Genomic DNA, 20,789 nt, shown 5'->3' with positions numbered 1-20,789 from the left:
TGAACACGACAGTGAGTTCACTTAGTGAATTTAACAACACTAGCAATGACAACGAACATGACAGTGAGTTCACTTAATGAATTTTACAACACTAGCAATGACGACGAACATGACAGTGAGTTCACTTAGTGAATTTAACAACACTAGCAATGACGACGAACATGACATTGAGTTCACTTAATGAATTTAACAACACTAGCAATGATGACGAGCATGACAGTGAGTTCACTTAGTGAATTTAACAACACTAGCAATGATGATGAACACGACAGTGAGTTCACTTAGTGAATTTAACAACACTAGCAATGACAACGAACATGACAGTGAGTTCACTTAATGAATTTTACAACACTAGCAATGACGACGAACATGACAGTGAGTTCACTTAGTGAATTTAACAACACTAGCAATGATGATTGACATGATAGCGAGTTCAGTTTGTGAATTTAACAACACAAAACAAGGGTGATTGACATGACAGTGAGTTCACCCAGTGAATTTAACAACACCAGCAATGACGATGAACAAGACAGTGAGTTCACTTAGTGAATTTCACAAACACTAAACAAGGGTGATTAACATGACAGTGAAATATTAAACCAAAGTTTATAAATGGTTCGTATTTGTAACATTTGTTAAAGTTCATTGTCAGCCTTTAATCCAAAACTTTGTGATCATAAAGGTGAATACCTGAATAAAAACATTTCACACTCAGTACTATGGCTTACCTGACGTTATGCATGTTGAAGTGCAATCGTTGAACTTGGAAAACGGGAACCAGTCCAAATTTGATGTCATTAGGTAGTTGTAAGCAATGCTTGGGAATCGTTCCACGCAGCGTCACAAAAAACGTCCCACTCTGTGTTGAGTGAAACTCCATCTGGTCCTCGTATTCAACCTGCTTCCAAAGAACATAACATGCATCAGGTACATATAGATTTTGAGATGGAATGAATCCTCTAAATTCGTTGTTTCATCTATCAACCAATTAACCAGGAAATTGCAAGATAACACGAAGCTCTAATGATGGGGGGAACCACACCGAGCAGCCGGAATATGTGCTGAAAAGGATAATGACTGCACCCTCTCCAGTGAGGAAGGTGATCCCTGCCTCATGACAGGACAGCGCTCGACACCAAAGCTAAAAGCGAAAAAGGTTTCACCTGTTTGACAACCAACAGTTACTAGGCTTCAGACGAATCATAGAAGATTAAATGACCAGAGCTGGAAGTTAGAGGAGAAGGGAATCATCCTCCATTGCAAATCGTATTCTGCGCATGAAGCATGGGGGACTTGTGATAAAGGAGAAAGATTCATGAATCAATTGAAACGAACAAAGCTGGCAGCCAAGGCCGAAAGAGTCACACTAAAAAAAAAATTCGCTGCAGTAGCTTCAATGATCCACAGATACTTTACCCAGGAAGGAATAAAGGAAATAACTAACAAAGCAAGACAGCAAGCAATTGAAAATATAAATCGGATGACTCAAGAAGAGTGAGTCAGTATTAAAAAGAAAATCTGGACAAAGAAGGAAAAATGGATATTATAATGGGCAATGGAATACGCCAAGACAAAAAGGAGTGAGTAAAGAAAGTGCAAACATCTGGGAACAGATAATATGAAGACTATGCCCTAATAAAAGTAATTTCAATAAGGCAGCACTAAACACAAAGAAAAACAATATTCTCAAACAAAAATCATTCACAGAGGAGGAATTAATAATCAGAGACAAACTAAATGAAGAAGCAATAAGAAATAACTGGTCACCTATAAATGGAGAACTATCACCAATGCCACAATGGAATGATGGGACATATGTTTGGGATGAGTTTCCAGTGCACAAACTCCCAAAGAAAAGGAACAACTGACAGAATGAAATGGAGGACCAAGAAGGAACCCAAATAAGTAAAGAGGAAAGTTGGAGTCATCAGGAGGAACCTGGCTAGGATTCGGGTTTCATCTGCGACTCCACAACACTCAACCCCATCCAGGCACAGCCAAGTAAGACTCACAAAAAAATTCTACAAGAATTCACTTCTCCTTCGAGAGATACAGTAGATAATGAGAGAGAGGAATAGAGTAAAAGGGGGAAAAAATATAAGAAAAAACAAAAATTAGAGTGAATAAAAAGAATTATGAAGATAAATGAATAAACAAGTAAAAGACGTCGTGCAAGGCACGATCCTTGCAAAATCCAACCCCCTCTCCAAAGGTTGCCATGGATACATCAAATTGTCCATTTTATTAAGATTAATATTGATAATCTTAATCAAAGCTCAGGTCAATTGGATGAAAATTGATTATTTTTCAAATTGAAATGAATGATTTTAGAAGTTTGATCTTGAGTTGACCTTTGACATTTTGACCTCAAAAATAGTTGGTTTCCAAATTCAGTGATTAATTATGCAATTGCTAATAAATGTTCAGGTTAATCAGATGAAAAGTGATGATTTTTCAGATGAAATTTGATGATTTTAGAAGTTTGACCTTGAGTTGACCATTTGACCTCAAAAATAGTTTCTTTCCCGATTCCGTGATGGACTACGCAAATCCTGTTCATCTTTCAGGCTAATAGGATGTAAATTGACAATTTTTCAGTTGAAATTTGATGATTGTAGAAGTTTGACCTTGAGTTGACCTTTGACCTTTTGACCACAAAAATAGTTTGTCTCCCAATTCAGTAACACAATATGCAAATGTTCAAATTTCAAGTCAATCGGATGAAAAAGACGATTTTAGAAATTTGACCTTTGACCTCAAAATCAATCGCATTCTCAGTTGAGACTACCTCAACAACTTGGAAAAGTTTCATGATGATCAGTTTAGAATTGTGACCTGTAGGTGATAAACAGATAGACTGAGTAACAAAATCGACTGATCAATATACTTGAAAAATCATCGATTTTGCAAGTAATAAAGAGAAGTTAGAAAGAAATGTGGAAGGAACAAAGAACAAAGATGACGGGAAGAACCCGGACAGATAGATTTCAGCAGTTACTCTCCCAAGCTCGAACGGAGCAACATGTACAAGCTACCAGAGGTCTGTCAGCGGGGAAGCACTGTCCACAGCATGAAGTCAGGTCAGGTCAGGTATGGGAGCATGTGCCGGAGCAGTGTGTCGCTGCATCCACTTTCTGCCGTTACTCCAGGGGCCTCCGTCTGGCCATCCCCCAGGCAGATGCCTGGCCCATCTCCATCTCCTTGAGATGCTGATCAACCTGGTGCAACCACGAGAGATGGAGTCAGCCCACTGGCCTCCTCCACTCACGAGACTCCCTCGCTGAAAGAATCTGGTGAGCAGGATCAGTATCAGGAAAATGAGCCACATGTCCATACAGCCAGAGCTGATGCTCACGGACTATGCCGGTAACAAATCTCATTTGACTCTCTCTCAGCAACCGCTCGTTAGACACAAAGTCCGACCAGCGATAGCCAAAGATTCTCCGAAGAGACCTGGTCCCAAAGGAATTAAGTCGCCGTCTCAGATCCCTGGTCAGAGTGCAAGTCTCATATCCATAGAGCAAGACTGGAAGCACGAAGAACCTGAAGACTCAAACTTTCGTTCTCCAACACAGGTACCGGCAGCTCCACACCCCATGATCCAGTGAATCCATGACTCTCCCCCAGGCCCAACCCAGACGTCCATTGACCTCTGGCTCACAGTCAGCAGAGATATGAATATCACTGCCGAGGTAAGTGAATCTCTCCGCGACCTCAACATCCTCACCACAAACAGGTACAGACAGGATTGCTGCATCCAAGATGTCATTGAAAGCCTGGATCTTATTTTTGACCCAGGAAACCTGTAATCCCAGCAGCTCCGACTCATCATTCAGCACCTCGAGGGCCCCCAAATAGGCCATCAGCCATGGCTCAGGAAGTGCCTGAAAATCAAGTTTCGTTCCACTCATCGGGGGGTGGGGGGGGGGGGTAGACAAAATCTTGATAATATGATAGTATATATCCAAATACATACGTATCCAAAAGTTCTCCACTCAAATAGCTGCAGTTATTGTGTATTTTCATCTTGAAAATCGATGCATTTGCCGCGCTCTCTCATTTGAATTTTCTCCACTCGGATCACGTGTAAGTCCATGTGACGCCTCGTCACCCAATAGATCGGCTGACATCGTATGCAAATTACGTCAGACTGTCATGTAACCAGCTATGTTGTCCAAGATGGCAGCTTCCTGCATGGAGGAAATCACCGGCAGCTGATCAGCGATTTATCGGTAATTTTTGATGAATATGGCCAGTGAGGACGCTCCCCGGTGTATTATTCACCGGGACAATGTAGCGAACGAAGAAGTCAAACGTTCGTGACCGTCTTAAGACGAGCCATTTGTTGACACTTTCTCTCCATTTATCCCATCTTACAGACGTAAAACGTTTGACTTCTTCGTTCGCTACATTGTCCTGGTGAATAATACGCTGGGGAGTGTCCTCACTGGCCATATTCATCAAAAATTACTGATAAATCGCCGATCAGATGCCGGTGATTTCCTCCATGCAGGAAGCTGCCATCTTGGACAACTTAGCTGGTCACATGACAGTCTGACGAAATTTGCATACGATGTCAGCCGATCTATTGGCTGTTGATGCGTCACGTGGCCCACACGTGATCTGAGTGGAGAAAATTCAAATGAGAGAGCGTGGCAAATGCATCGATTTTCAAGATGAAAATACACAATAACTGCAGCTATTTGAGTGGAGAACTTTTGGATACGTATGCATTTGGATATATACTATCATTTCATCAAAGTTTTGTCTACGCCCCCCCCGCCCCCCCCCCCCCGATGAGTGGAACGAAACTGCACGATACAGCTTACGGCTGATGGCCTAAAAAGGATATCTAGTCTCCGCAATGATGACTGCATCATCTGCAAAATCAAGGTCAGAGATCTTGACATTCCCAAATGTATCACCGCAGCTTGATCTCTCCGACATCCTCCCCAGAATCCAGTCCATACAAGTGCTGAAAAGTGTGGGGGCCAGTACACACCCTGACAAACTCCAGTAACAACTGGAAATAAGTCAAAGATGGTACCACCACATCTCACAGCACTCTCAGTACCAGAGTCTTGGTTGCTGATGTTGGCCTGCCACTGTTGCCCTTGCTCTGGTTGTGCACTGTACCTTTGTGATGAAAATGTTTCACAATACGTTGAATGGCACAATTTGTGGGTCCATCACGTGTTCTAAAGTTGTCTTCAGGGCAAAACATCCGGCGGCAGAACCTCTGGCGGCAGAACCTCTGGCGGCAGAACCCCTCCTACCACAGAGCCACCACTTTTGTCTTCTGCTTCACTGTCAATGACATAGTTGAGCTATGGAGCTAGAAATCCCAGGGAACAAAGACCAGGATAACGCCACCAAAGCCTGGAAAGGAAAACGGTATCGGTCAAAAAACAAAGAAATGTAAGGAAGTCAAAGTTGTATCAATCTTTTTGAAACAACCTGTAAAACAATTTAAGAGGGAAAACAGAATCCCAAAGCTAATGAAAAGAATCAGACAAATAAAAAAGAATTACAACATAGAAAACAATGGACTAGACCCATTAGCTTCCCATAATAAACTACAAACACAACAGATAGCAAGAAAAATAAAAAACTATGATGAGGCCAATAATAGAAGAAACCAAAATCAGCAGTTTAAAAACAACCCAAAAAAGTTCCACTGAGAGCTAGGGAAACAGAAACAAAATGTGTCAACTCCTCCTAAAAAAGAAGAGGACCTAGAAAATTTTGGAAGAGTATATTTGAAGACGAAAAAGGACACAACAAGGAAGCAGATTGAATACGAGACTTGGAAAATAAAAAGCACCAGCGACACGAAATGCACCCACTAACAACTGAAGAGGAAAAAATTAGAAAACAACTCACAAAAGCACCGAACTTCAAATGCCCAGGCTCAGATGGGATTCCGAACTAATGGCTAAAGCAACTACATGCTCTCTACCCTCACTACGCTCAAGCATTTAACGAGCTCATCCAAGGGGAACAGTCAATGGATGAATGGCTTCCAGAAGGCAACACTCTTCTGATTCCCAAATCTGAAGAAACCCATCTACCCAACAAATATAGACCAATAACATGCCTATCAACAACATAAAAAATTTAACAGGTATAATCACCGATGCAGTTTACAACCACCTCACTCAACAAGGAGCTTTCGAGGAAGAGCAGAAAGGATGTAAAAGGGGATATTATGGAACAATAGACGATTTATTGTTAAATTAAACCATCCTCGAAAACTGCAAGTTCTGACAAACTAACTTATCCACAGCCTGGATAGATTACAAAAAAGCCTGTGATAGTGTCCCACATTCATGGATTATAAAATGCATGCAAATATACAAAATTGACCCCCAGATATTCACACTGATTGAGAAAACAATGACGCTCTGGAACAACGCTGATACTTTCTTACCTGGAAGGAAAGATTGAAATCCCAGGAGTAAAGATACGACGTGGTATCTTACAAGGTGACAGCCTCATCCCCCCCTCCCCACTCCCGGTTTGTCTCGCTCTGGACCCACTGAGTAACCTCATCAATGAACAAGGACACGGATGCAATCTGATATGCAACAGAAAAATGACCAAAGAAACAAGAAATGTGACATCTACTGTACATGGATGAACTAAAACTCTTCGCCCCAAATGATAAGAAATTGGCAGATCAACTGAAACGAGTAAGCAGGACTTGGAGGATATCCAAATGGAGTTTGGTCTTGACAAATGTACCATGTGCACTTTTATACAAAGAAAAACAAAAAGAACAGGTAACATCTCAATCGATGAAAGCACAACAATACAGGAACTATAAAACGAAGCATCCTTCAAATACCTTGGAATAGAAGAAAGCCCCCAGGTACAACACAAAACAATGCATAAATAATCAGCAAAGAGTATCTACACAGAATAAGACTAATTCTGAAGTCATCACTCTCCCCAAGAACCAAAACCAAAGCTATAAACCAACTTGCAGTGCTGGTATTCCAATATAGCTGTGTAATTATAAACTGGCCACAATTGGAGATCAACAATTTAGACACCAAAACAAGGAAACTTCTAACTATTCACAAGATGTTCTGCAAAAACCAAAGCATACCGAGGTTGTACGTACCAAGGTGAGGAGGAGAAGGTGGTCTGATGGAGCTTAACCAAGTGCACAAAACATCGTGTGTCAGACTAGCGGAGTATGTGAAAAGCTCAACAGATTATTGGATGAGATTTGTACATGAAAACAAAAACAACAAACCAGAAAAGGGATCCTTAATCCATTTAGTAACAAACTTCTAAAACCAGGTGCAAATGACAGAAATTACACAAGAAAATGAAACAGAAACAAACACAGCCTCAATGATTGTAAAGAAAAAAAGAGGAAAACTACAAAAAGAAATATCAGCAGATATACTCTGAAAAATGGGAGAATGACAAAAGAACAGGAAGATTAAAAAAAAGAGCTCCACAGGACAGGGATAGAAAAGGAAGGCTCAATGGAATGGCTAAGAAGAGGTCAAATTAATTGGGATGAAGATCGAGTCCTCATAAATGCTCAAGACCAAGGACATTACACGAATGCCTTTAAGAAAATGGAGGGATTGAGCCAAGCAGACAAATGCAGGTTTCTTGGGGGTAGAAACAGAAAGTACCAGTCACCTCCTTTTGGGATGTAAACAACTCATGCCAGAACAGCTGTACACAGAAAGACATGACAGCATTTGTTGAGTAATCCGTTGGCACATCTGCAAACATTTCAACATCCCCGTCCCAGAACAATCATGGAAAACACAAACGAAGTCTGGTCCTAGAAAATTAACAAATAATGCTCGCGTGTAACGAAATGATCCCGTCAAGTGTGGACATTGCAAATAAAGCATTGCATCTGGACATGGTGCTCAAACATGAAAAGGAAAAGTCGGCATTGTTGATCAAGGTTTCAGTTCCCACGACTTTGGATTAAATTATACAGAAATCAGGAAAATGCTCAAACACCAGGATCTGAAAAATGAGGCTAAGAGGACTTGAGAATTGAAGAAAGCTGAAATTGTATCAGTGATAGTCAAAACTACAGGAATGATCAGGAAAACCCTTCCTGAGCACTTAAAATCATTCTGGGGAATATTGTTATGAATCTGGAACCCATCGCACACAACAGCCAGGGTCCCTATAGAACAGTTATATCGATAAGTCTGTGTTTCTAGTCAGGGTTCCTTCCCCTTTGCTTAATGGGTGAATAATTGTACATGCACTGTGAATTATTTTATAGTTAGACCTTTTGTTACATCAATTACAACAACAACAACATCCTCCTTCGTTTCTCGTCCCACCATCATCCATCGGCACCATGAAACAGGTGCGTGTCAGCACGTACATGGGCGGAGTTTCCTCGGCCACCAGAGCTCCGACTTCGCCCCAGAGAGATGGATTGTTCCCAGCGACCAATGAGAGGTGAGACATCTCAGACACCGACTTTCCCACGAACCCCGGACCAATGGGAGGCGAGACGTCTCAGACGGCTAACTTTCCCACGGCCTCTCGACCAATGAAAGGTGAGATGTCTCAGACACCGACTTTCCCATGAACCCCGGACCAATGGGAGGCGAGACGTCTCAGACGGCGAACTTTCCCACAGCCTCTCGACCAATGAGAGGCGAGACGTCTCAGACAGCGATCCTTCCCATGACACCCCAGCCCACAGGAAAAATGCAATATAAGGAATGCCAGGGCCTTGGAAACAGCGTGAGGGTTGGGCGATCGGGTTTGAGGTGCCGGAGATCGACTCGTCTGGTCTGGTCGGCTTGGCAGTGCTCGGGTCGTCTCTCGTCTCGTCCACCTGGCATCCGACGCTTTTCCTCCGTCCCTGGTGCTTGGAGTGGCATCGTTGCTGCGGGCTCGAGTCTTGCAGAGCCAGATCGTCGAAGACTACACGAGGTGGACAGGTCCGAGTGCAGGCTCTGGTCTTCAGCTCACCTTTCCCTCTGAGCTGGAGGTCTCAAAAAAGGCCGTGGCCACCGTTTCTTTTGGGTGTGTGTGTGTGTGTGTGTGTGTGTGTGTGTGTGTGTGTGTGTGTGTGTGTATTTGTGGGCCCGTCTATAAGTAGAAATTAAGTGCTTGCTCTTTGTAGATTGCATGACTATGTTCGGTGTTAATTCTGCTCTGTGTCTCCCCTTTCTCTATTGTAAATGAATCCCTTGTTAAATGCATCAGCTCGTTTCTGTGTTTACTTCTTTGGTTTAACACAGTGTGTGTTGGGGAATTAAAGAAGACCGTTGTTGCCGTAGTGGTGTGCATTTGGACCGACGGGACCTCGGTAACCATCCGCTTGGGTTACGCACGGGTCAAGCACGGAAACGACTCGCCCCGTTCGAGTTCCGTCGAGGGTGTGAATACTCGGTAGTTCACCACGTGGGCCTCTAGGTATTTTGAAGTTTGGCAAATAACCCTGTACCACGTGGTTGATTTATTGACGATTCACGGTCTTGTAAGGAACCCGTACCCTCAGAGTTGTCCGAGGGTGACGATCTAGATTCCGGGTGTTCGGTGGAGCCGACCCCACTGCTCCACCTAGCGGTTGTGCTCCAGCCGATACCCAGCCCACAATATCACTCCAAACGAGCTACAAGTGGAGACTATCAGAGGTTCAGTAGAGATTTTGAAAAGTGGCTTTGGAACGAGGCTATGAGAACGATGTTTCTCAGTTTGGTTTCTGAATCATGATCCTTTAACAAATAATAGGAGGTGGAGATTTTGACTTCTGGGAGAACTTCCTCCCACCTCCTGAAACCCAAATGGAGATAACAACCAACGAGGAAATTTTCAGTAAATTTGATATGGTACCGTCAAATAAAAACACATCAAATAAGAAGATGTTTTACTTCATTAGTAGTTGGTATCAACATGAAGCATGTATACTACAATGTCAAACATGCCAAGAAACACCTTTTGCAGTGGACGAAACGTCACAGCAATTTCATGGCTCATTCCTGGTGGAAGGACAAAAGGCCGAGGGAAGGGAACTTTGAAGATGTCGCTGGCTGGTGAGCTGAAAAAACAGCGACAGTACATGAGTTTATGTGAGCCTCCATTTCATGCCATAATTATCCAGCACTTTGAGTTGAGGAAACTTTTACACCTGTTTATCCATGGGAAGCCACGGACAGATCTCAGGACTAAAATAACGGGACTTCGTTAACTACTTGCTTTCGTACTTTCAAACAATAATTACTCTAACTACTTACTGGATGGACTAGTGAGATAGCCTAGACCTAGAGGTACACAAATTCGCGTTTCAGCTACCTTGCCTGGGTTTGAATCCCAACCCATCGATATCCTGTCATCCTCGTGTTTTGTAGGCAAGGCGATTAATCATTGTGTGCACCGTCCCTCGGACAGACATTAAACTGGGCATCTCGTCTGCTGACATTAGTTGGTGGATGTTAAATATCCCACGGTAGGCAGGTTCATGCCAGCATCCTGGCCAAATTCTGCTCCAACCCACCAGGGGCACTGCATCAGTGGCACAGCTGCACAGCCAGGAATTATGCAAGCCCACCCCTGCTTCCTGCATAAAAAACGATGACTTGCTGGACCCAAACAATCCCTCTGATTTTTTAGTGCCACATATTCTTGTTTATTCTTTTGAACAGCTCCCTTTCCACAAATGTTAAACATCCACCATACAAGAGCAGTGTGAAAGGTACCAGGCCTTAACTGGTCAATTAACAAATTCAACTTGAACAATAATGTTATGTTTGTGGTGTGGGTGTGGGGGGTGGGGGGGGGTCGGTTATTGGAATTAAGGCCTGAACCTCTGTTAAATGACACGTGGTAGGAATTAAGATGTACTCTTTATGCGTCTCTGGGGATGGCGGCATCAAAATAGCAACATCTGCATATTGTAAACCTTGTACTCGGTGCACACCATTATTGTTATCTGCAGAACAAAAACACAAGGATCCTGACTTGTATGTGAGCTCCTGGGCTTTCAGGAGGACGTTCTTCAGGGTCAGCTGTTTGGTGAATTCCCGACCAGGCTCCCACCCACACCACTGCAACTCAGTTTTGACTTCAATACCGTTGGAATGGACATGGTGCCGCCATGTCCTTAACTGCACAGCACCACCACGAATGATATCTCCTCTGGCAACCGGCATCTGATCAGTCAGAACAAAAATATTAATATGATGAGGGTTTATCAGTGAGGAAACCTCCATTTATTACAAGTGCTAATACTGTGTCGCAAAATTTTGCACTCGTTTCCCCCTTCACGAGTGAGACACATGATGGACGGAGCCATAGAGTTTGAGTTAATAATCTTTTCGACCCCCACCACCCCTCCCCCGATCCCATTCCTCGTCCCTTCACCACCATGACTCCTTCGTGGACCCTCTAAAACCTTTTCCTTTTCTCTCTCGACTGCCACACTTCCCTTCTCCTCCATTTCACATCTTATCTCTCCAAAGCACAATGCATAAAGTAATATACTCGTCTTACAAGATAAACTTAGGTGGATTATTTAGTTTAAATAGTTACAAAAGATATTTGTTGGCCTGTTTAGCACACCCATTTGAGCACATGGCTCATGATGCTGGCATACCATGCTGATTGTTTCTCCCCTAATGCTCTTGTAATTCATGTTAAAAAAAAAAAAATATATATATATATATATATATATAATCAAAAATACTTTCCTGATTTATTCTTGCAACTTATATAATTGAAGCTCCTCCATGAGCTGTCAGACACTAAAACGTAAGATTGTGTCACAAACCTCTGACAAGTGAGGTCACACATTTACAGATGAAGCCTTGTTTATTATTTATTATCTGAAGAGCATAGTCAGCCAGACCCCAGGAAGAGCAGCCCCCCCACCCCTCCCCCCAAAAATAATTTTTCTTATGATCTTCTGGTAAGTAAGCAATTAGAATTGTTACAACATTTCCAACCGTTAATTTAATTTACAACTGGTAGGGGTGTAGTCCAACCTTGGGTAAATTTCACAGATAAAATATACAGGAAGTGATACACAATCGCGCTGGATACACAGAAAAATATATGACAATAGTTGACATACTAAGTCATCTTCTGTTGATTCTCCAGGCATAACACCTTTGGTAAGAAAACAGAAAAATTTACATTCTACTCTGAAATCCTTATGAAGTCATTTGCCAGGGTTCTCTCCAAGATTTTGGGATAATAGGCAAATTTAGAAAAAAGAAAAGAAAACAAAGGGGGAGTAGGGAATCCAGGGAGATTGAAAGCAACGAATCCGTAAGGGTGGATTGGAAGGGTGTGAAGAAAATCAGAAATACTATAAATCCTACCCAGAGACAAACTCCTTCTGGACACATCCGGAGACAAACACTGTCCGGACATAAGCCACAACCAATTTTAATAATCATTTAGAGATGTATTAACTTTAATAATCATGTGGAGATAAACTAAGTTAATAATCATGTTGAGATGTATTTACTTTAATAATCATGTGGAGATATACTAAATTTAACAATCATGTGGAGATGTACTAAGTTTAATAATCATGTTGAGATGTATTTACTTTCATAATCATGTGGAGATATACTAAATTTAACAATCATGTGGAGATGTACTAAGTTTAATAATCATGTTGAGATGTATTTACTTTAACAATCATGTGGAGATATTCTAAGTTTAATAATCATGTTGAGATGTATTTACTTTAATAATCATGTGGAGATATTCTAAGTTTAATAATCATGTGGAGATATACTAAGTTTAATAATCATGTTGAGATGTATTTACTTTAATAATCATGTGGAGATATTCTCAGTTTAATAATAATGTGGAGATATACTAAGTTTAATAATCATGTTGAGATGTATTGACTTTAATAATCATGTGGAGATATACTAAGTTTAATAATCATGTTGAGATGTATTTACTTTAATAATCATGTGGAGATATTCTAAGTTTAATAATCATGTGGAGATATACTAAGAATAATCATCATGTTGAGATGCATTTATTTTAATAATCATGTGGAGATAAACTACGTTTAATAATCATGTTGAGATGTATTTATTTTAATAATCATGTGGAGATATTCTAAGTTTAATAATCATGTGGAGATATACGAAGAATAATAATCATGTTGAGATGTATTTACTTTAATAATCATGTGGAGATATAATAAATTTTACCATCATGTGGAGATATACAAAATTTAATAATCATGTTGAAATGTATTTACTTTAATAATCATGTGGAGATATTCTAAGTTTAATAATCATGTGGAGATATACTAAGTTTAATAATCATGTTGAGATGAATTTACTTTCATAATCATGTGGAGATATACTAAATTTAATAATCATGTTGAGATGTATTTTCTTTAATAATCATGTGGAGATATACTAAGTTTAATAATCATGTTGAGATGAATTTACTTTAATAATCATGTGGAGATATTCTCAGTTTAATAATCATGTGGAGATATACTAAGTTTAATAATCATGTTGAGATGTATTTACTTTAATAATCATGTGGAGATATTCTCAGTTTAATAATCATGTGGAGATATACTAAGTTTAATAATCATGTTGAGATGTATTTACTTTAATAATCATGTGGAGATATTCTCAGTTTAATAATCATGTGGAGATATTCTCAGTTTAATAATCATGTTGAGATGTATTTACTTTAATAATCATGTGGAGATATACTAAGTTTAATAATCATGTTGAGATGTATTTACTATAATAATCATGTGGAGATATTCTAAGTTTAATAATCATGTGGAGATATACAAAGAATAATAATCATGTTGAGATGTATTTACTTTCATAATCATGTGTAGATATACAACGTTTAATCAACATGTTGAGATGTATTTACTTTAATAATCATGTGGAGATATAATAAATTTAAAAATCATGTGGAGATATACAAAATTGAATCATCATGTTGAGATGTATTTACTTTAATAATCATGTGGAGATATTCTAAGTTTAATAATCATGTGGAGATATACTAAGTTTAAAAATCATGTTGAGATGTATTTACTTTCATAATCATGTGGAGATATACTAAATTTAATAATCATGTTGAGATGTATTTTCTTTAATCATCATGTGGAGATATACTAAGTTTAATAATCATGTTGAGATGTATTTTCTTTAATAATCATGTGGAGATATACTAAGTTTAATAATCATGTTGAGATGTATTTACTTTAATAATCATGTGGAGATATAATAAATGTAATAATCATATTGAGATGTATTTACTTTAATAATCATGTGGAGATATAATAAATTTAATAATCATGTGGAGATATACAAAATTGAATCATCATGTTGAGATGTATTTATTTTAATAATCATGTGGAGATATTCTAAGTTTAATAATCATGTGGAGATATACTAAGTTTAAAAATCATATTGAGATGTATTTACTTTCATAATCATGTGGAGATATACTAAATTTAATAATCATGTTGAGATGTATTTTCTTTAATAATCATGTGGAGATATACTAAGTTTAATAATCATGTTGAGATGTATTTACTTTAATAATCATGTTGAGATGTATTTACTTTCATAATAATGTGGAGATATACTAAATTTAATAATCATGTTGAGATGTATTTACTTTAATAATCATGTGAAGATATACTAAGTTTAATAATCATGTTTGGATGTATTTACTTTAATAATCATGTGGAGATGTACGAAGTTTAATAATCATGGTGATATGTATTTACTTTAATAATCATGTAGAGGTATACTAAATTTAATAATCATGTTGAGATTCATTTACTTTAATAATCATGTAGAGGTATACTAAATTTAATAATCATGTTGAGATTCATTTACTTTAATAATCATGTGGAGATACACTAAATTTAATAATCATGTGGAGATGTACTAAGTTTTATAATCATGTTTGGATGTATTTACTTTAATAATCATGTGGAGATATACCAAGTTTAATAATCATGTTGAGATGTATTTACTTGAATAATCATGTGGAGATATATTAAATTTAATTATCATGTTGAGATGTATTTACTTTAATAATCATGTGGAGATATACTAAATTGAATAATGATGTGGAGATATATTTAATTTAATATTAGTGGAGGAGTATTAGGAGGAGGAATAGTATTAGGAGGAAGAGGAGGAGGAGGAGGAGGAATATTAGTGAATAAATTTGGTGGATGATGTATTTGGCACAGCCTGGTGTTGGCGCAGTGGTTAGGGCAGCGGCTTGGGATCCAAAAGGTCCTGAGTTCAAGCCCTGTTGGGCCACTGAATTAATACACCAGGGGGTTGACTCAGCCTGTCATCCTTCTGAGGTCGGTGAAATGAGTACCAGTGTACTGGGCCGGTGTATACCCCGGTTAAAATAGGTGTACCATATCCCTGTGTCGTAAGAGGCGACCAGTGATGCGTCAGGAAGGGCATCCGGCGTAAAACATGTGCCAAATCACAATGCGGATCATACGGATGCTCCGCTGTGGCGACCCCTAACGGGAGCAGCCGAAAGAAGAAGAAGATTGGTGGATGATGTAGAGATATATTAAATTTAATAATGATGTGGAGGTAGGCCTATATTAAATTTAATAATGATGTGGAGATATATTTAATTTAATAATGATGTGGAGATATATATAATTTAATAATGATGTGGAGATATATATAATTTAATAATGATGTGGAGATATATATAATTTAATAATGATGTGGAGATATATTTAATTTAATAATTATGTGGAGATGTATTTAATTGAATAATCATGTGGAGAAATATTTAATTGAATAATCATGTGGAGAATAATTTAATTGAATAATCGAATGTGGAGATATATTTAATTTAATAATCATGTGGAGATATATTAAATTTAATAATTATGTGGAGATGTATTTAATTGAATAATCATGTGGAGAAATATTTAATTGAATAATCATGTGGAGAATAATTTAATTGAATAATCGAATGTGGAGATATATTTAATTTAATAATCATGTGGAGATATATTAAATTTAATAATTATGTGGAGATATATTAAATTTAATAATTATGTGGAGATATATTAAATTTAATAATTACTAGTGTGCGCCCGTAGGTGAGGGCCCGTAGGTGCGTGCCAGTATGTGCAGCTTCGTTCCTTCGCTCTCGTAAACGACGACTGGATTGGGGCATTGTTTCAATTCGATCGGACCAACCGTATCATAAATGGCCATAACTTGGGAAACACCTGGGAAACATACTCAGGTCCCCAGCGTCAATTGTGACGTCATATCAAACGAAGAAGAAGAATTGTGATGCCCCTCTCTCTCCCCCCCCTCGTCTCGCCCCTCCTCTCTCCCCCTCTCTTGAATTGTGACGCCCCCTCTCTCTCACCCCCCCTTCTCTCCCTCCCCTCTCGCCCCTCCTCTCTCGCCCCGTCTCTCTCGCTCCTCTCTCTGTAAATGTATTCACAAATGTCTACCAAGCACAACAATTAATTCAAACCTTGGGAAAAAAACAGCTTTCAAACCCTTGGGAAACAGCTGTTTCCCTTGGGAAAATTCAAACCTTGGGATTAATTAATGATTTGAACAATTAATTCAAACCTTGGGAAACACTTGGGAAACAGCTGAAACAGATGAAGAACGATATCAAACCTTGAAAAGGCACATACTCAGGTCCCCAGCATCGATTGTGATGTCATACCAAACGAAGAAGAAGAATTGTGACGTCAATTGTGCAAAAAAAAAACAATAATAATAATAAAGCATTAATTGTGACGTCATAGCACTGTGTCCTGTCATTGGTTGACAGACGTTATTGGTCATTATTGGTTGACAGACAATATATAGGTCGTTTTTGGTTGACAGACATTGGTCATTGTATCATGTTTTTCTTTTTATTACTGCCAATTATTGTGCTATTATTATTAATATGCTGTTATCATTATTCTGAGATATCTTTGGGAAAAAATGACATGATAGGGTGGAACGACACTTCAGCTGCGAAATAGATACCTTTCCAACACTGAAAAAAGCAATAAAATGGCCGTAACTTGGGAACCGCTCGTCCGATCAATATCAAACCTCGAAAAGGCACATCCGCGGGTCCCCGGCAATATTCCTGGCAAGTTTCAATCAGATCAGACCGGCGGTCGTCGAGAAACGATGGTCGCAGACAAACAGACAAACAGACGGACAGACAGACACACACAGAGATTGCTGGAATTATAGATGGATGTGGAGATATATTAAATTTAATAATTATGTGGAGTTATATTATATTTAATAATTATGTGGAGATATATTAAATTTAATAATTATGTGGAGATATATTTAATTTCATAATTATGTGGAGATATAAATATAATTTAATAATTATGTAGAGATATATTTAATTTAATAATTATGTGGAGATATATTTAACTTAATAATTACGTGGAGATATATTTAATTTAATAATAACGTGGAGATATATTTAATTTAATAATAATGTGGAGATATATTTAATTTAATAATAATGTGGAGATATATTTAATTTCATAATTATGTGGAGATATAAATATAATTTAATAATTATGTGGAGATATAAATATAATTTAATAATTATGTGGAGATATATTAAATTTAATAATTATGTGGAGATATATTAAATTTAATAATTATGTGGATATATTAAATTTAATAATTATATATATATATATATATATTGGCTGAATAACTTCGTACTGATGAGTTTGCGAGCTGATGTGCTGGTGACATGGCGAATTCTCTTTTATTTACAAAATCTTCACTTTGTTTCCTCTTAATTACAGCAACCTCTTGTGTTTGAGTATGGCGCCCTTAAAAGGCATATCCACTCCGTCGGACCTGCCTGGAGTTGTGCAACGTATGAAACATAAGTACACGCAAAGACGTGAAGGGCGACATGGTCATCGTCGGGATTTATTAATGTGAAGGAGGACTCACCTCATGTCGGCAAATCGTCCGTCTTGGCATTTCCCGCAATTTCAATATAAACGAGCGTCAGGTGATCGTTGGACAGGAAGGGGAAGTTGAAGCCAACGCAGAAACGGCCGTTACCATGGCGACGAGAAGACGTTGAAGCAGCTCATGAACGCTCGTTACCATGGCGACGCGATGTGCCCCACAAGTTTATAACGGTTTTTTTTTTTTTTGCATGATTTTGTTTGGAGCCGCCCAAGAGTTTGTATTGTGTAAACATCTGTTCATAGTAAATAAACATGGCAGTACGACACGACATGGGATGCGGAATGTCTCAATTTGTCCTTATGGCTGTAAAAAAAAAATCACAAATGACATCAAATAAAGGCAACAACACTGATCGTTCTTTCCAACCAAGTTAAGAATATATTTTTATTTTACATATCTACATCGATAGATACAGTATTAATGTTTGAAAAGACGAGACAAGTTATTCCTTGTTTTTGTTTGAAAAGCGTCACGTGTTGGTGACAAATGTCATTTGTACAAATCGAATAAACTTCAATATTTTTAAAAACATTTTGTTTGTACAAAATTGATTGTTATAATGAAGGACAGATGGACACAATACAGGTTGTCCGTCAATTCAAACCGAAATAAATTAATAGACCAGAGTCGGACAGACGCTCGTCTGCAGATGGCGGCCGGTCCGAGTTTGGGTTCTGGCCGGAGATTGGGTTCCGGTCAGAGTGTGGGTTCCGGTCCGAGTTTGGGTTCTGGTCAGAGTTTGGGTACTGGTCCTAGTTTGGGTTGTGGTCCTAGTTTGGGTTCTGGTCAGAGTTTGGGTACCGGTCCTAGTTTGGGTTGTGGTCCTGGTTTGGGTTCTGGTCCTAGTTTGGGTTGTGGTCCTGGTTTGGGTTCTGGTCAGAGTTTGAGTACCGGTCCTAGTTTGGGTTGTGGTCCTGGTTTTGGTTCTGGTCCTAGTTTGGGTTCCGGTCAGAGTTCAGGTTGTGGTCCTAGTATGGGTTCTGGTCCTAGTTTGGGTTCTGGTCCTAGTTTAGGTTGTGGTCCTAGTTTGGGTTCTGGTCAGAGTTTGGGTTCTGGTCAGAGTTTGGGCACCGGTCCTAGTTTGGGTTCTGGTCAGAGTTTAGGTTGTGGTCCTAGTTTAGTTTGTGGTCCTAGTTTAGTTTGTGGTCCTCGTTTGGGTTCTGGTCCAAGTTTGGGTTCTGGTCTGAGTTTAGGTTGTGGTCCTAGTTTTGGGTTCTCGTCCTAGTTTGGGTTCCGGTCAGAGTTTGGGTTCTGGTCAGAGTTTGGCTTCTGGTCAGTTTGGGTACCAGTCATAGTTTGGGTTCCAGTCAGAGTTTAGGTTCAGGTCAGAGTTTGAGTTCTGGTCAGAGTTTGGGTACCGGTCCTAGTTTGGGTTCTGGTCAGAGTTTGGGTTCCGTTCAGAGTTTGGGTTCCGGTCAGAGTTTGGGTTCCGGTCAGAGTTTGGGTTCCGGTCAGAGTTTGGGTTCTGGTCAGAGTTTGGCTTCTGGTCAGTTTGGGTACCAGTCATAGTTTGGGTTCCAGTCAGAGTTTAGGTTCAGGTCAGAGTTTGAGTTCTGGTCAGAGTTTGGGTACCGGTCCTAGTTTAGGTTCTTGTCCTAGGTTGGATACCGGTCAGAGTTTGGGTTCTTGTCCGAGTTTAGGTTCAGGTCCTATTTTTGGTACCGGTCCTAGTTTGGGTTGCAGTCCTAGTTTTGGTTCTGGTCCTAGTTTAGGTTGTGGTCCTAGTTTGGGTTCTGGTCCGAATTTTGGTTCTGGTCAGAGTTTGGGTTCTGGTCTGTTTGGGTTCTGGTCAGTTTGGGTATCGGTCCTAGTTTGGGTTCCGGTCGGAGTTTGGGTTCCGGTCGGAGTTTGGGCTCCCGTCAGAGTTTGGGTTCCGGTCCTAGTTTGGGTTCTGGTCCTAGTTTGGGTTCCGGTCAGAGTTTGGGTACTGGTCCGAGTTTGAGTTCTAGTCCGAGTTTGAGTTCTAGTCAGAGTTTGGGTTCTGGTCAGAGTTTTGGTTGTGGTTCTAGTTTGGGTTCTTGTCCTAGTTTGGGTTCTGGTCCTAGTTTAGGTTGTGGTCCATGTTTGGGTTCTGGTCCGAGTTTGGGTTCCAGTCAGAGTTTGGGTTCCAGTCAGAGTTTGGGTTCCCGTCAGAGTTTGGGTTCTGGTCTGAGTTTGGGTTTTGGTCTGAGTTTGGGTTTTGGTCTGAGTTTGGGTTCTGGTCAGAGCTTGGGTTTCGGTCGGAGTTTGGGTTCCGGTCGGAGTTTGGGTTCCGGTCGGAGTTTGGGTTCCGGTCCTAGTTTGGGTTCCGGTCCCAGTTTGGGTTCGTCAGAGTTTGGGTTCGTCAGAGTTTGGGTTCTGGTCCGAGTTTGAGTTCTGGTCAGAGTTTGGCTCCTGGTCAGTTTGGGTACCGGTCCGAGTTTGGGTTCCAGTCAGAGTTTGGGTTCAGGTCAGAGTTTGAGTTCTGGTCAGAGTTTGGGTACCGGTCCAAGTTTGGGTTCTGGTCCGAGTTTGGGTTCTGGTCCTAGTTTGGGTTCTGGTCCTAGTTTGGGTTCTGGTCAGAGTTTGGGCTCTGGTCTGAGTTTGGGTACCGTCCTAGTTTGGGTTCCAGTCACAGTTTGGGTTCCAGTCACAGTTTGGGTTCAGGTCAGAGTTTGAGTTCTGGTCCTAGTTTGTATTTGGGTTCTGGTCAGAGTTTGGGTACCGTTCCTCGTTTGGGTTGTGGTCCTAGTTTGGGTTCTGGTCAGAGTTTGGGTTCCTGTCCTAGTTCGGGTACCGGTCCGAGTTTGGGTGTCGGTCTTCGTTTGGGTTCTGGTCCAAGTT

General features: G+C 39.9%; 1 protein-coding gene across 2 annotated transcripts; it reads right to left on the bottom strand.

The window, feature by feature from the left end:
- Positions 1-313: 313 nt before the first annotated feature.
- LOC147020894 (cilia- and flagella-associated protein 65-like) lies at positions 314-18,310 on the bottom strand. 2 transcript variants are annotated; one of them, XM_085890533.1, is made up of 4 exons: positions 17,964-18,310; positions 10,969-11,159; positions 9,946-10,048; positions 314-901 (listed from the first exon to the last, which is right to left on the bottom strand). In XM_085890533.1, exons 1-4 carry the CDS (start codon positions 17,991-17,993, stop codon positions 725-727), a joined length of 501 nt encoding a protein of 166 aa, XP_085746659.1. In that variant the 5' UTR covers positions 17,994-18,310; the 3' UTR covers positions 314-724. The 2 variants fall into 2 exon arrangements, with proteins under 2 accessions (XP_085746659.1, XP_085746660.1); XM_085890534.1 differs by having other exon boundaries at positions 314-898; positions 17,964-18,308.
- Between the last annotated feature and the right edge of the window lie 2,479 nt (positions 18,311-20,789).

The sequence above is a fragment of the Eptatretus burgeri genome, chromosome 8, assembly GCF_056783735.1.
Source record: "Eptatretus burgeri isolate ZD-2024b chromosome 8, Ebu_testis_v1, whole genome shotgun sequence".
Classification (NCBI taxonomy): Eukaryota; Metazoa; Chordata; class Myxini; order Myxiniformes; family Myxinidae; genus Eptatretus; species Eptatretus burgeri.
This window is presented reverse-complemented; position numbering and strand designations above follow the sequence as displayed.

Bases quoted from the DNA above. Each gene is read 5' to 3' on its own strand.
- LOC147020894 (XM_085890533.1), bottom strand. From the start codon at position 17,993: ATGCCAAGACGGACGATTTGCCGACATGAG. The intron at 11,160-17,963 runs GTGAGTCCTCCT...CTGACTGATCAG, and splicing joins GGACGATTTGCCGACATGAG to ATGCCGGTTGCCAGAGGAGA. The intron at 10,049-10,968 runs GTCAGGATCCTT...CTGTTTTTTCAG, and splicing joins GCCCAGGAGCTCACATACAA to CTCACCAGCCAGCGACATCT.